At 39.1% G+C, this 17,378-nt stretch overlaps 1 protein-coding gene across 4 annotated transcripts in view; it reads left to right on the top strand.

The window, feature by feature from the left end:
• Positions 1-17,378, top strand: part of LOC126281176 (uncharacterized) — a 106,658-nt gene that overhangs the window by 9,552 nt on the left and 79,728 nt on the right. For all 4 annotated transcript variants that reach the window (XM_049979862.1, XM_049979864.1, XM_049979863.1 and 1 more), the window contains one exon: positions 2,906-4,152. In XM_049979862.1, coding sequence (XP_049835819.1) covers positions 2,906-4,152 — 1,247 coding nt within the window. The remainder of the gene's footprint in view (positions 1-2,905; positions 4,153-17,378) is intronic.

Raw genomic sequence — 17,378 nt, 5'->3', positions numbered from 1 at the left:
ATCTCCCTCAGAGCAAAAAATATCAAACTGTATGTTTATAATGTACGAGTCATTAGAAAACTATGATCGTACCTTAGCCCAATGCGCACAGTACCCTGCCAGTTTGTTGAATTGTTCTTCGAATTTGCTTTTTATCCCAGTTTCATCCATTTTACTATCATTCACTGCAATGTGTGCATCATAATTCCCACTAACATGAATTGTCTTACCACTGTGTTGCATTCCCTGCCCTGACAAGTATATATTCATTACAAAACAAAGTTGTCCGTCAACAGCTATTTTAAACTACTACTGTGTCTTCCTCATTGAGCTAGTGAATAGCAAAGTATGCAACAGAACAATTGGCTGAAAAGATAAATCATTCCATCAGTTAGTTGACTAATGCTCCAGTTGAAGCTGCAATAACTGCGTAATTTTGACCTATTTTTCAAATGTTTGTATGAGTGGATTTAATGTTTGCATTTCATTGAAAAAAGTTGTTGTTCATGCAGTCTAATTTTTGTTGGTGGTAGTTACTCTTACCCTTTTTAGCATCCAATCTCTTCTCCTTTTTGTTCAGCTATATTTACACCCTTCCTTTCACACAATGCATGCACTTCTGTGTGTGTTTCATTCATTTATGTTATAACAACATTACATCCTGGAGTACTCAGGAAACTGTCTTCCCCTATTTGTACATGTTCTGTAGCTTCTCAAAGCTACATGCATGATAATTTCAGGAATCAAATATATAGTTGATATTAATCCCTGTCCCCATCCATCTCTCTCTCTCTCTCTCTCTCTCTCTCTCTCTCTCTCTCTCTCTCTCTCTCGCACACAGACACAGTAAATAATGTTATGATGGAAGTGGTGATGTTCCTGTCTAAATTCCATAACAGGAAACACGTTTCATTATTTTCCTATCTACATTAACTTCAAACAGCTGCTTCAGAATATCATTTTCTGTTTGTGGTGGTTCCTGCTTGATGTAGCCATTCCTCTGTTCCTATTTTTTCCAGGTAATTGTAGTTGACAATTTTTTTTTTTTTTACTGGTGACAATTTTTGCCATTCGTGGTTTAAGGTTTAATCCACTCCTTAGAAATTCATTGATGGAATCATTTTGATTGTACTTTGTTGTTTATTTCCATACTTACATCTGTTGTTTCCAATTTTGTGGTGCCTTATTTTCCAAGAGTACACTATTTACAATGCTGTAAAAAAAAGTCTTGGCACAGTTTATACTTTTTCAGTAATGGTGGTTGTTTGTCAGTCCTAATTTATGTTTCTGTAGGATTGCTCAGCCATTCCTTTTCTTCAATTAATATCCTTACAGGACAGCAGTCACTGCTTGCTTTACTATTCAAATAACTGAATTTATTTAAATGATTTATAGGTTCACTTCGTTTGGTTGGTTGGTTGGTTGGTTGGTTGGTTGAGTGCGTGCACATGCACAAAGGTGTGCGCAGTTTTAAATTTGATACTCCTTTCTATTTTTTCATACAAGGGACCAAGTGACATTTTCGGTTCCATAGGTCTGCTCTTTCCTTTTCCTCCAGTATTCTTTCTTCTTCCCACCACATGTCTTTTTACCATCTTCAGACCACTTTGCATCTGTTCCTTTGCTGCTTTTGCCTCAGAATCCAAAATTTAACGTCTCCCTCATGAGAATCTGTTCTTCACTGCTTGTGCTACTTTCATGTTGTGCATTTCAAATATTTTTTGCTTCTAGGTTACAGCTGGTTGATAATTTCTTATCCCATAAGTACAAATATTTGTTTTGTGAAGGTGTTGTCATTCATCTAGTATGAACATCCAAAAATAACTAATTTTCTTTCTTTTCTATATCTGACATTGCACTATTGTTTCTTAATTACTAGGCATCCGTTGGTTCTACTTGGACACAATATATTCCTGATTTGTGTGATTGGTAAATCAGTGCTAGGCATTCACTTGCATAGAAGCAGTCTCGTTTCACTACCGTGTTCTAGTGCAGTGTTTCTTTTTTTAATTTCTTCAGATGTGCTTTTTGTTGTAAATAGTTTTTGTTATTACATATGCTGTTTCCTATTTCTTGTGTGTGCTTTCATTTACAAGAGATTTTTCTAACCCATTTCTAGAATTATGTCTCCTAGATAATTCAACGTTTTGAACTTTTCTGTTCTGCCAATGTCTGTAAAAAATTGTAGTACAAATTATCTTTCTTATTTTTCTTTTTTTTCCATTACTGATAAATTTTGTGTTCTCTACTGTACTTCAGATTGTACAGAGAAATAGTGTGCAAATGACATACAACTTCCTCCAATCCACTGTTTCGTCCCAGTTTTATTAGTGATGGCTTTTCTTTTTTATATTTATCTATAGTTTGAGGATAACATCTGCCAAATGTCCCAACTCGCAGTTCATTTCCCTTTAAGAATCTTGATGGTGTTGGCAAACAAAATACTGTGTCAGGATGACCATTAAAATTATGTCAAGTAGTGTCATATTTTGATGTTTCTGTTGTATTATGTGTTAAAAGTTAAATAAGTAGGAAGAGTGTGGGCAGCCTTTTCTAACACACATTTTCCTACACACTCTATAACAATACAAATGGTTTGTGGAATGACAGCTGGGGATGACATATATTTTCCCAAAATAATTATTCTGTGGTGTGGTGGTGGGCGATACACACACTCAAATAGCAATTACTACTTTAGGCACTGTATCTCAGTCTCATTCCATAACATATTTTATAACTGGTTAATCACTATTTTCTCCACAACTAAGTTGGTATTTGAAGTGCTCAAATCTTAATTACAAATATTTGGAAATAGTGCTAAATAAAAATTGTGTTGGGGTAGATACTGACACACAAAATGCATAGAAATGATTATACTGCCTGTTCATAATTTTGCTTAAAATTGTGACTATTTTCCATCATTTAGGTTTTGAAGGAGTTGCAATCAAACAAGAACGTCCAGATGAAGCTGAAATCCGAGAGCTGGCAGCCAAAATGGTGGAAGCAAATAAGGCGAAGATGGCGAGTGTCCGACCGCCCGGTGCCGGCCAACCCCCGCCGCCCAACATGGTCCAGACTGGCCAGCCAGGCATCCTCAACTACCTTACGAGGGCACCTCCTGCCCCCGTTGCACCGTGCCCTGACAAAGAAAGAGACAAGGACAAAAAGACACCCGAGCCGGACAGGAAACCCCCTTTGGATGAGGAGAGTGTGAGAGGAAAATTTGGGTGGGTGACCCTTGGAAAGTGCCACATACCTTACATATTTCGTTACGGTGAGAAGTATTGTGCCGTTCGCATGGTGGAATCAAAACTTTTAAACAAGTACCTGACATATCTCCATTCAGACATTTACAACTGCACGTGTATCCGCAGCTATTATATCACGGACGCAGAGGCGAGGTTACTTAACGAAATAAATGTGAGGCATTGTGAGGGACAGTTTGGCAGAGATCTTTTTACAACCAAAGATCTGGTCGTACGGTTACAAGATGCTGGAGAATTTTATAATTTTCTTGACGTGTGTTACAACAAGCTATTGCTCAGTTCCAGCAACCCTAAAGATAAGTGTGGATTTGTTCGTATCAATGGTGAATCTGTTGTGCCCTACACCGTGCGTGATGGCTTCAAGTACGTACCGCTATTCTATTTCGAAGGTGAAACCGATAACCTAAAACTCAAGGCTGAAAAGCTAGAAGGTTGGGATCTTGCCTACCTTAAATTTTGCTGCAAGGTCCAAGGCATTCGTAATGAGCTGTTTGCTAGTGAGACGTGTTCAGTGATTAGCCTTAATGACATCAAGAGTTATTTTCCTCCCGGAACCGTGTTCGAAGACTACTGGCCTAACAAAGTGGTGGATTCCCAGCTGCTACTAGCGAGCAGCAAGGCTGGAGCTACGGCTACGGGCGCCGGCATGTGGACAAAGCAGCCACCGCCTCCTCCACCGCCTGTCATCCCTCCAGCTGCACCCCCCGCTGTTGCCGCAACCAAGCCGGATGTTCCCATCACCACCCTGCCTCATCGTGCTGCTCCACCAGTCGGCTTAACTGCTGCAGTCCAGGCCGTGTGTAACGGTTGGACGGGGCTGGTGGGTGGACAACCGACCTACCAGCCTACTGTAGTGCCCCAGCCTGCTGGTGTTGTGCGCATGACACCACCTGTTTCGATGCCAAATGTGAGTTTCAGTGCAGTGACTTCATTACTTTGTACTCTGATCAAGCCAACTGGGTTTTCATTGCTGCCCTTCAAAAGTTATAATTAATGATTCGTTGAGTTTATACTGTGATTTACATAATATGATGATATTCATTTTGATCAGATTTTTTTCTCACATTCATATGAAGTGCTATGCCATTCTTTAAATAGAAAGTTTTGTTTGACCATAATTGGATTCCAGTCTCGCTTGAACATACTGATACGTTATAATTTGACCTCTGACATAATGCATACCGTATTTACTCGAATCTAAGCCGCACGTTTTTCCGGTTTTTGTAATCCAAAAAACCGCATACGGCTTAGAATTGAGTGCAAAGTAAGCGGAAGTTCTGAAAAATGTTGGTAGGTGTCGCCACAACTAACTTCTGCCATCATATGTAGTATGCTTTGCAGGCACAAAGATAAATACTGGCGCCAAAACCTCTGCGTCAGTAAATAAATTAAAAGAAAAGGTAGAAGAATGTAAACATTATGCCATGTATTCTTCCGTGTTTGCTGCTATCTCATTTAAATCCTGTCTGCCTAATAAACTACGAAACTAGACCAAGACAATAGCAAACGTAGAAGGATATACATATCATGTTTATATTCATATTATTCTTATGCTGAATAGTGATACAGTCAGAAATGAAGCACGGCAACTGACTAAATTTCTAAATCTAAGATGACTAATTTCTGTGCAGAATGTAATGTACTAAAGAGGCGTCGGCGAATATTTTCAAATGGAGAAAATTTTTTGCTAACCTCTTGTCCAAGACATCATCTATCATACGCAGCCATTATTTGGTTCTTGTTGATCATTATCAAAGAAAGCAGCAGTGTAAGTAACAACAAATAGCAGTCTCTTGTCATTGTTTCACTAATGAGATAATTTTTTTTTTAATTTTTTTTATTGTAAGCGGCAGTATTGCGCACTAAGCAAGTCACGCCGCGAGCGGCGACAGGTTGTAAACACTAGTTATCAGAATGCGACAAATAATGCATTTTCAGCTTAGAGTGACGTAAACACCTATAACGAAGAGAATGGCACTTATCAGATCAATGCAAAATAAGCAATCGATTCAAACCTGACAAAGCACATGAAAAAGGAAGGGTACCCGTATAAATACGGATGGAGCGTCTGACACATAGCAATGGCCACTTGATAAAGTTTAACTGTTAAGCTTACGACTCGAACCAAACTACTGTAGCTGTATCTGCATCCATTCGACCTCAATTGTGTTTCACGTTACAATGGACCAACTTTGTTTCGATTTGGAGGGGCAGTCTCAAACTTTTCTCTCACCTTGAATTTCGAATCTCAAATTTCAGAAGCGCCTTAGATTCGGGTAAATTTGTTTTCCTTGATCTTGAGTCTCATTTTTCAGGTGCGGCTTAGATTCGAGTGCGGCTTACACTCGAGTAAATACGGTACATGGTGTGTGACATGTTACATGTGCAAACAGATGTAGAACGGAATATGGACAATATTTATCTTTCTTATAGTCTGAAGTCTAGGTTGGGTAAAAAAGGGGAATTTTAGTTGATTGGCAAAGCCAACAAATCTCATGTCATGTGGATAACTGAATTCTTGGTGGCATGTATTTTATGTACATGATGTGAGGTTAAATTGAAATTATACACCTTTCAGTCTTGATACACTAATAGTGTTTTAAGTTTCCTTGCAAAATATGTTTGACACTGAAAATATTTCAGACACGAAACTTGAGTTGATTGGCGGCTGTATAATTAGGCATGTGCTGGTCATATGGCATTATGTGTAGCCCATGTCATCAGTGGCAGCCTTTAAATATGTATGATGGGCAGAATCATTTTTCTGCTGATGATTACTATGTTGGGACTAAAGTAAAAAATAAGACGCGGAAAATAATTTTTATTTCTGGAGTACTGGTGTCAGCAACTGAGGAGAAAATGCTGCACCTATATGGTCTTGATTACTAATCTACAAGAAGGGCACCAAAACTGACCGATTGTTGCAATTTAATGTCTCATCAATATTGAAATCCTCAACCATTTGAATCCATAGATTGAATGCACTATATTCCACGAGTAATACCAATATACAAAGTGTTTGTAATAATACACTTATTATCTCATAAAAATTAATGTGATTCCAGGAGCTTTAACAGAAGAAAGTGGGATTGTTGTGCTGTGTCACAAATGCTGCTTACATTTTGTAGGTGATTGGGAAGTCACCCGTACTCTTACAAAATGGAAAGTTTGTAGAATGTTGTTTTTATACAGGAGTGGGGAGCACACATTGAATAATGAATTAAGCACTACTTGCCGTAACTGTACTCAGAACAGAGACATATTGTATATTTAAAAGGTCATTAGGACAGGTAAGGCTGCAGTGCTTGAACTGAACAAATAAAGAGGTGAGGCAAAGTATAGTCAAATGAGAGTATCATTATTCTGTATCCAGTCTATTGGATGTTAACAGTTTTGCTGGACTTTCCATTGTTTGACTTTGTTTTTACATTGGTAATGTCACTCCAGTGCAGACATGCAGCACTTGGATAATACATATCATGTACCAGCAAAAGGGAAAATAATGCTTTACGTTTCAGTAAAGTCATTGTATTTCTCAAACTTAGCAGATGCTTTGCATCTACATCACAAACAGTTGTATTATCTGTGGATAGAATGCATCCCCCCCACCCACCCATCCACCCAGTGTCATTTGTGTCCCTTGCTGTTCCATTCTTGAAATGGAAGACTAGCTGTTATTTGTTGATGTTACTCATGTGGTCTGTACACAGTACTTTGTGGAAATGGGTAATAGTTCCTAGAGTCTTGCCGTAGTCCAGTTCTGAGCAGTGTGGTAAGATCTGGAAGTAGTGTGTGCTAAGATTTCACTGCTTAAATCGTCTCAGGTGTTCTGTCATCAGTTTGCCTAGCAGCAGTTCACTGTGCCTTTCTGACTTCGGCCTTGTCTTCCTCCTGAAAGCGGTACAGGTGGTTCAGCTGCTGCCCCCCCCCCCCCCCCCAATCTGGTTGATGTACTCTATTCTCGGTATTTGTCCCTGCTGCTGTCCCTTCAATGATAGTTTTAATGATACCGTCATGCCTCTTCGGGCAGCCGACCCGTGTGTCCCTGTGTTCATTTGCCTTGAGGTGAGAAGGTTTGTGTTGCCCAACTCGGTTGAGCACCTCTTCGTTCGATACCCTGTCTACCCAGGATATCTTGAGCATTCTGCGGTAGGTCCACTTCTCGAGTGCTGTTATTTTATGTTTTTCTGCTTCTCAGAGTGTGTGTGTTTCACTTCCATACAGCTGCACACTGCAAACGAACATCTTTATGAGATTTTCCCCGAGACATTTGTCTACGCTACTGGAGGTGAAAAGGTTTTTCTCTCATTAAAAGCATCTTTTAACTGGTGAATTCACACTGCCGTGTCCTACCATGACCTTCCTTCTGGGTAGGCAAATGATTTAACAGTTTCCAGTCGCACATTAAGTGAGCATTGGGCAATGAAGTTTTGTCTGCTCACCATTAAGATTTTTGTGTTACATTTATTAATTTTCATAATGTAGGAAGAGCTGAGGGTTGTTTCCATCTGAGCCAGCATCACTTCTAAATGTCCTGCATTGTAATTAACACTCCAATACCATCAGCATGTCTGTTCTTATAATGAATTTTAATTAGTCCTGTAAGTCATCATATCCCCTTGTTTCATCTATTGCGTTCTGAATGTATCCATTTAATAAGACAGGAGAGAGTGAGCAGTCCTATCATACACTCTGCTTAATAGTAGCTTCTTCTTGATGTTCTTCACACATTATCACTTCTTCTCTCTACAGTCTCTTTATTGTTCTTCTGTCGTCATACTTTATGCCCATGTCTCTCAGCATCTTAAAAAGTGTGACCAGTGTATCCTATTAAATGCTTTTTCTAAGACTGTAGGGGGCAATTTTTGTGTCTTGACCCTTTTTTAAGTCTTTTTCTCATGAATTAGTCGTAAGCAGAGCATTGATTCTTGTGTGCCTACTACACCTCTTCTAAACTCGGATCAGTCGCCTGTGGTCATTGTATCTATCTTGCTTCATATCTGCTTTAGAATGATGCAGGTCAAGATCTTAGAGGCATGTGTTTCCAAACCGAGTGTCCTGTATCGTTCACATCTATTTGCAGATTCTTTCTTTGGTATTGAGACTTTTTTTTTTTTTTTTTTTTTTTTTAAGTCTGTTGGGAGCTCCCTGGTTTCATATGTAACTTGTATGGGATGGTATAGTTCTTCATGTAGCTGTTCTCCAGCAGCCTTCATGAGTTGCGCTGGTATCTCATCAACTCCAACTACTTGAATAGAAAACCATTTTTCACTTTCTTCAAAGCCATTTACACATGCGCTTTCCATATTTATGTTATGAAACATGGGTAAGCCCTGCTTCAGTAAGAAATATTTTGAGAAGTTATGATGTAGAATACTGTGCAAACTATTGGAGGGTCTGCTTAGCATTCTTATATCACTAACCGTGTCTCCGTTAAAAAAAAATAGTAACACCCATGTAACCACTGACAGAATTTGCTCACTGCAGGAATAAAACAACATGGACAACAAAGAGGATGCTATGTAGTTTCTTTGTGGTAACTATAGTTGGATCTACAAACGATGGTAGCTGAGTTTAGTCTCATTCTGTGTATCGAAGTCCAGCATTCTCCAACAGCCAGTGAGTATTCAGCAGTGTTCTGAGCACTCTGCTGTTAAGGTCGTACCCAATGCGAGGATTAATCGTGTTCATTATTTAGTGAATTTTTATTCCATATGTTGTGTGTTGTAATGGCAGATTGTAGTGGTAAGCAGAAAACCAAGTGAGAGACGTATTGCTGGATATACACTTACCTCAAGTACAAAGAATGTGTATGTGTGTACCGCAACTATTGTTTGGTACTGACAACAATGCAATCCCCGCATGTTTCTCGACCTCCGCAAACCATCACCATTCTTGGATGGGATTGTAGTTTCGGACCATCATGTCCATTTTCAAATCTTTGCATTAGACTGAAGTGCAGTTATACAGTTTTCACCAATGTACGTGTGAGTGACCAAATATTCATTATTTCTCACCAGTAATTATTACCCAGATACTGAAAAGTTGAATTCTTTACAGTTGAACACAGTAGAATTTGCTGCACTTGATTGAAAAGAAGTCACAGTGTACGCTTGTACAAAGTTTATAATTTTGAATGTGTGTAATGATTACTGGTGAAAAAAGTGAATATTTGGTTACTCACATGTCCAGTGGTGGGAACTGTATGATTATACTTAATGTCTAAGGCCTTGGTTTGAAATGGATGTGATGCTCCAAAATTAGTCACCACAAAGAAATGGCTATTATTGCAACTGTGATGGATATTGAAGGAAAATGAAGTATACAGGATGTTCAAAAAAAGTGTCGGATGCTTTGAGAGGTAGCAGTACACTTCAAAATAAGAAAAGTAAGTCCAATAAACCTAGGTCTGGAAATGCATACCTTCTGTGATAAAATACCGTTTACGGGAGGCGTTCAATGCCGCACCCATTCATGACAAAGCACCCTTCTGCCCTCTGGCATAAGAAGTCACGCACCCTTTGAAGTACACTCGCTCGGTTTTTGTTGTCTGCTGGCATGCATTGAAGACACGATCAAGACACGATCCTGTAGTGTCAACACATCATTGATTGGCATGACGTAGACCAATTCCTTAAAGTGTCCCCCTGTCTGGGGAACGAGCAGACCAAGGTGTGACCCCCTCCTTCCCCCAATTAGTCCAGTGGTCCTCAAATGTCTGCATCAGATGTCCATGCACATTGTGGCGAAAGTATGCTGGTGTGCCATCATGAATAAACCACATTTGTATTTGTTGCTGCAATGATCCAGCCTCTAGCAAGGTAGGTGATACATTAATGAGAAAGTCTAGATAATGTGCCCCAGTTAATCTTTGAGATAGCACGTATTCCTATTAACCTTTTGCCAAGTACGCCTGCCCATACATTGATTGGGAATCAGTGTTGTTGCCCTCTCTCCTGAATTTCTTGGGTATTTACATCTGCCCATACATGCTGGTTAAGGAAATTCGCACCACCATCTCTTGTGAACCCTGCTCCATCAGTAAATTAAATCTTGGATGTGAACAGTGGGTCTGCAGCACACTTTTGCAAAAGCAATTGACAGAACCACCATCTGCCAAAATGATCCTGTGGCCTTAGGGCCTGAATGCGCCGTAGGCCATAGATGATATGGGTACAGCAATTGTCTGTGGAGTACACCCCCCCCCCCCCCCCCCCCCCCACATAAGAGAGTGAGACATGCCTACAGCTGCTGCTAATCATTGCACATTGGTCGCACACTGGTCTACCGAACGTAACACATGCCTCACCATGTCAGGCATATGGACTGTGCTGAGGCTTTCACTGACAGCTTTCTGAGGTGCAAGGGTACCTGTTTCCCCCAAACACTGGAAGAGTCTACCAAACTGCACTGTGAGTAGGGCTCATAGACTACGTCCATTTGTTAAACCGTAACAGAATATCTTATCCATCATTTCACTTGTTAGGTAATAGGTTTCCATTGCTAAGAAGTGCTGGAAGAGAGAAAATGTAAATGTACCACACCATTTGTACATACAAACAGCACAACTCGTTAAAAACACATAGGTGAATCCATGTTTGGAAGAAGGTAAAACACCGTGTTACATACCCAGCGTTCACAGTACTGTACTATAAGGCTCACAAACATGACAGAAAGTTACATAGTCTACAACATGACTTGAACCACACAACTGACTGCACACCATCTAATGGTAGGTAGAGTACTGTGAGTAAGACATCATACTACCTTGCCGACACATTTGATGAAGTGGCTATGCAAGACTGTACCAATATCGGTAACCAAATATCGCGCAACACTTCCTGTAAACATGTGTTTATCTCGGAAGTATGTATTTTTGTACCCATGTTTGTTAGATTTATTTTTTCTTGTTTCGATGAGTACTACCAAGTATTTGACACTTTTTTAACACCCTGTATAAATGTGCCCAATTATATAAATATAATGTAACTAAATAGATAAAATAATCTACTTACCAAGCAGCTGCAGGAGAATACCCACATAAAGAAAAGTTTTACTTGTGCAAACTTTTGGAGCCAGTGGCTCCTCCTCCTGATAGGTGGGTTGAAGGGTAAGGAATAGGACTGGAGAGGTTTAGGAAAATGGGATAGAGTTTGGAAAAGTTACCCATAACCCTGGTCAGGGGAGACTCAACGGATGGGATGAGAAGGAAATTATACAAATAAACTGTCAAAACTTTACTGATCTGTAGAGGTCATTTTACACAAGCAGCATACCCTGCTGTTATAAAAAAAAAGGAACCAATGGGAAAATGCTCCTGTCTGAGTGCAAAAATGGCAGATATGTTCCTCTTTGAACTTATAGAATCTTGACGACAAAAAAAAAAAAAAAAAAAAAAAAAAAAAAAAAAAAAAAAAAAATGGGGAGCCACCTTCCTCAAACCTCATTTCCCCTTCCTCAACAAAAATTTTATCTTTTTTTTATGCTAATGGAGAGTAGCAGAGAGACAGTGGTAGTGGAAGAGAAAAAGATATGGACAAAGACAACAGCAGGAGATACTGATGGTCAGTGGTAGGTGCAGTGCAGGGCACATTTTAGACAAAAATTTTAAACACGGGGGTGTAGGAGAAAGTAAGCTATGCCACCCAGAATTTTTGAGCTGCTGAGGTATAGTAGAGACACTGGCTTAGGAAAAGTTATTTTTGCGTGTTTGAAGATTTCACAGGAAACATCACAATTTTTGGTGGCTTCAGTGACCAACTATCCTATGTTTACTAGGTTTGTAATATAGTACAGGTTACAATTACACAACTAAACAAGCAAGTGTGGAAGACTAGAGAAATGAAGACTTTGTATTGACATTTAATTTTGTATCCACATTTTTTTGGTTTCACCAGTTATGAGTGAGAATGTCATCTACTACCTTTCCCTGACTTGTGGCTTTGTGACGAACCAAGCTTGTCACCACACCAAAGATTTATATCACAGACAGATTCATTAATAACTGATAGAAAATAACAAGTAAATGCAGAAGCATTTTATGCATTCTGACATTAAGGAAATGAGGCAACGTATTATGATATACCTTAAAAGAGATAGGGATCAAAAGAACACGAGTCAACACTGGCGGAATACCTAAGCATACGCGAGGAAAAGATAGCAACCACAGTTGCTCTCAAATTAAGGAACCTGTAAAACAGTGTAACCTCCAAAATTCTAGGCAAATGAGAGAGATCAGTGAAGGTGTGATTCAGCTATGCACCCAACCAAAAAATTGAAGACAGAAAGATGGTTAGGAAGGTGGGGTTAAAAAATAGTGCGGACCAGGAGTTAAAGCACAGATGTATCAGGATAAGAAAGGGAAAGGCATCTATACTAAGGCCGGAGAAGTGGAAATATTACAACCAGCCAATAGAAGAAGCCAAAGAGGGCTGTATCCATCACAGGACAAGAAGTATGTACCAAAAAGTCAAGAAAGTAACACAGAAATAAAAGAAGAAACATTTGTCAAATGCAACCAGCAAAAGATCTTTACATGAATGGCAAGGAAGTAGTAGGCAATGGGCAGAATTACTGAACTTTGATAACTTTGATAACTGCATTGAGTCTCTTCCGTGTGAAATACCAGACACTGTAGACACAAAGTAAAGGTGTCTGTTGAAGAAGAAATAAGGCAAATAATTAAAACCTAAAAACAATAAGGCTGATGGCAAAGGCCACATTTTAGGAGAGCTGATAAAAATCGAGGACTGGTACTGGTTGAAATAATTAGGAAACTGTTAAAGAATGTTTGAGAGTATGAGAACCTATCTGATGACAGGAAAATGGCCAAAATCTGTCCTGTACTAAAACAGAATGACCCCCTGTTATGTGAATATTATATAGTGGTTGCATTCCCTAGTGTAAGCTGCAAAATTCTATCTCAGTGTTTATGGAAGAGAATTATCCTGATTGCAGAAGGAATTATAGGGACTATCATTGTGGTTTCAGAAGGAATAGATCAGTTATATATCAGCTCTTTATGTTCGAACAGAAAACTGAGAAATGTTGGTAACATGACATTGATATTCTTGTGGTTTTTGTTCATTTCAATAAATCTTCTGACTGCATACATAAGGACACAATCACCAGTATCATGAAGGAATTTTTTCCACAAAAGTTAAAATATCTAGTACAGCTGTATGTGTGGCACTTCAGATAAAGTCAAGGGTTGCACTAGCAAACAGAACATATTTTTTGTATGGACATTCTGTGCAGTAGAGCAGTTTTGAGAGAAGTTTTGGAATTGGAATGTAGCACAGTGTAATTCTCCCAGGAGCTCTTTATGTTTCTGGACCATTTACATGAAGGTAAACAGATGAACAAAAACTGCTAGTCTTAGAGGGAATGATATTAAGGTAAATATTTGGCCCACAAGGGATGCCCAGTGGCAGAAATGAAGGACGTTAAAATATCTGTGTAGCAAACCTATACTTACAAACTGCTGTTAGCCAAAGGATGAAGGGAAGATTGATGTATACGATGGAAGAGGAAGACGAAGCATTCTCAGGATCTGTGGAGGGCATAAGCAGCCATGAACAAGATGGAAGGATGATATCAACAGGAATACAGAGGTGTTGGGCCTGAGAAAAGTGAAGAACAGGCAGTTCACTCTGTGCAAGCTGTCTATGCATGCTGAAATGTAGGAGTCATTTGGTTTAAGACCTTGACATTGGTTACCCCATAACATTATCCTATCTGCTACCTCTAACCTGACTTGATGACATATTACTAGTGTCCAATCTACCCCGTGTACAAGTGCAGTAAGTGATTTGCCCTATGTGAATTCAATTCATTCTTATCCCACACATGCACATAATTTTTGGATTTTTTGTTATAAATATCAAGCTGTTTAGTTAGTAAATACCCGATTTCATAACTAATTGCATCAATTTACTGCTTTTCAGAATTGTGTAGATCCGTTGAGAAATTTTGAAGGGAGGTTTTTCAACTTTTAAATTTTTATGTTACTTGGAGTGGCCTTCAGGATCCAAATACCATTGCATACATGTTTCTTCACATTGCTGGCAATTAGTAAATAATTACTTACATTAATAGCTGTGCAGCTTTGAAACTTTCACACAATCTTATTGCCATACCTGCAGAGAATAAATCTGGTCCATATGTTTGAAAAATTAGCATTGTCGATTTCATGGCTATAGTTATTTTTGGTATAAAGTGAGGAGATTGCAATAAATCTTTAGTAACAGAATTGATGCAGCGTACAAAAAAAAGGTTGTATTTACAAAAGTGATAAACTGGAGTCCAGTTTACTGTACAGATGTACATGAAAAGTGTAATACATTGTTAAATGAATTCATGTCTCTTTGATGCTATCCTTCGTGGAAAAAAAAAAAAAAAAAGTGACACCCATGTAACCACTGACAGAATTGGCTCACTGCAGGAATAAAACAACATGGACAACAAAGAGGATGGTATGTAGCTCTCCCAAAACGTGTAATGGCCCAAAGAGACAGCAGCACAACAAACATTACTGTAGCACTCTAAAGTAGGTGCATGGAAACTGGAATTCACATATCATAAAACAAAACAAAAACAATTTGGAGTGTGAAAAAGAGGGAAAACAGCAGAAAAACACTAGAAACATGACATACATAGAAATTAAACAGGAATATAATATTATAAAGGAACATTAGATGCTTGCGAAAATATTGAACAAACATTTTTCGACAACAGTAGAGAAGGCAGGCTGTAAAGGATGTGTGGATGAATCAATGGCTCTTCTACAGGAAGATACTAGCAACAGAACCCCACAGATATCCTTACAATTTGTTACATTAAATGAGATAGAAAGAATAACAAAGTCATTAAAGAATAAAAAGTGTGTTGGTTGGGACAGTGTTTCTAGCAACATATTGAAATATTTTTTATAAAAATACAAGTTGAGCCTTATGCAATATATTCAGTACATCTTTCCGAGAAGGAACTGTCCCTGATGTACTACAACTTCTTCTCTACTGTTGTCGAAAAAAGGTGGTAAATTAAGGAGATGGGACCTGGATAAACTGACTAAACCAGAGGTTGCACAGAGTTTCAGGGAGAGCATAAGGGAACAACTGACAGGAATGGGGGAAAGAAATACAGTAGAAGAAGAATGGTTAGCTTTGAGGAAAGAAATAGTGAAGGCATCAGAGGATCAACTAGGTAAAAAGATGAGGGCTAGTAGAAATCCTTGGGTAACAGAAGAAATATTGAATTTAATTGATGAAAGGAGAAAATATAAAAATGCAGTAAATGAAACAGGCAAAAAGGAATACAAACGTCTCAAAAATAAGATCGGCAGGAAGTGCAAAATGGCTAAGCAGGGATGGCTAGAGGACAAATGTAAGGATGTAGAGGTTTATCTCATGAGGGGTAAGATAGAAACTGCCTACAGGAAAATTAAAGAGACCTTAGGAGAAAAGAGAGCTACTTGCATGAATATCAAGAGCTCAGATGGAGACCCAGTTCTAAGCAAAGAAGGAAAAGCAGAAAGGTGGAAGGAGTATATAGAGGGTCTATACAGGGGTGATGTTTTTGAGAGGCCAATATTATGGAAATGGAAGAGGTAGATGAAGATGAAATGGGAGATATGATACTACGTGAGGAGTTTGACAGAGCACTGAAAGACCTAAGTCGAAACAAGGCCCCAGGAGTAAGCAACATTCCATTAGAACTACTGACAGCCTTGGGAGAGCCAGTTCTGACAAAACTCTACCATCTGGTGAGCAAGATGTATGAGACAGGCAAAATACCCTCGGACTTCAAGAAGAATATAATAATTCCAATCCCAAAGAAAGCAGGTGTTGACGGATGTGAATATTACCGAACTATTAGTTTAATAAGTCACATCTGCAAATTACTAACACGAATTCTTTACAGACGAATGGAAAAACTGGTAGATGCCGACCTCGGTGAAGATCAGTTTGGATTCCGTAGAAATGTTGGAACACGTGAGGCAATACTGACCCTACGACGTATCTTAGAAGAATGATTAAGGAAAGGCGAACCTACGTTTCTAGCATTTGTAGACTTAGAGAAAGCTTTTGACAATGTTGACTGGAATACTCTCGTTTCAAATTCCGAAGGTGGCAGGTGTAAAATACAGGGAGCGAAAGGCTATTTACAATTTGTGCAGAAACCAGACGGGAGTTCTAAGAGTCGAGGGACATGAAAGGGAAGCAGTGGTTGGGAAGGGAGTGAGACAGGGTTGTAGCCTGTCCCCGATGTTATTCAATCTGTATATTGAGCAAGCAGTAAAGGAAACAAAAGAAAAGTTCGGAGTAGGTATTAAAATCCATGGAGAAGAAATAAAAACTTTGAGGTTCGCCGATGACATCGTAATTCTGTCAGAGACAGCAAAGGACTTGAAAGAGCAGTTGAACGGAATGGACAGTGTCTTGAAAGGAGGATATGAAATGAACATCAGCAAAAGCAAAACGAGGATAATGGAATGTAGTTGAATTAAGTTGGGTGATGCTGAGGTAATTAGATTAGGAAATGAGACACTTAAAGTAGTAAAAGAGTTTTGCTATTTGGGGAGCAAAATAACTGATGGTGGTCGAAGTAGAGAGGATATAAAATGTAGACTGGCAATGGCAAGGAAAGCGTTTCTGAAGAAGAGAAATTTGTTAACATCGAGTATAGATTTAAGTGTCAGGAAGTCGTTTCTGAAAGTATTTTTATGGTGTGTAGCCATGTATGGAAGTGAAACATGGACGATAACTAGTTTGGACTAGAAGAGAATAGAAGTTTTGAAATGTGGTGCTACAGAAGAATGCTGAAGATTAGATGTGTAGATCACGTAACTAATGAGGAGGTATTGAATAGAACTGTGGAGGAGTTTGTGGCACAACTTGACTAGAAGAAGGGATCGGTTGGTAGGACATGTTCTGAGGCGTCAAGGGATCACCAATTTAGTACTGGAGGGCAGTGTGGAGGGTAAAAATCGTAGAGGGAGATGAAGAGGTGAATACACTAAGCAGATTCAGAAGGATGTAGGTTGCAGTAGGTTCTGGGAGATGAAGAAGCTTGCACAGGATAGAGAGCTGCATCAAACCAGTCTCAGGGCTGGAGAACACAACAACAATACTA

The sequence above is a fragment of the Schistocerca gregaria genome, chromosome 7, assembly GCF_023897955.1.
Source record: "Schistocerca gregaria isolate iqSchGreg1 chromosome 7, iqSchGreg1.2, whole genome shotgun sequence".
NCBI classification, from domain to species: Eukaryota; Metazoa; Arthropoda; class Insecta; order Orthoptera; family Acrididae; genus Schistocerca; species Schistocerca gregaria.
This window is presented reverse-complemented; position numbering and strand designations above follow the sequence as displayed.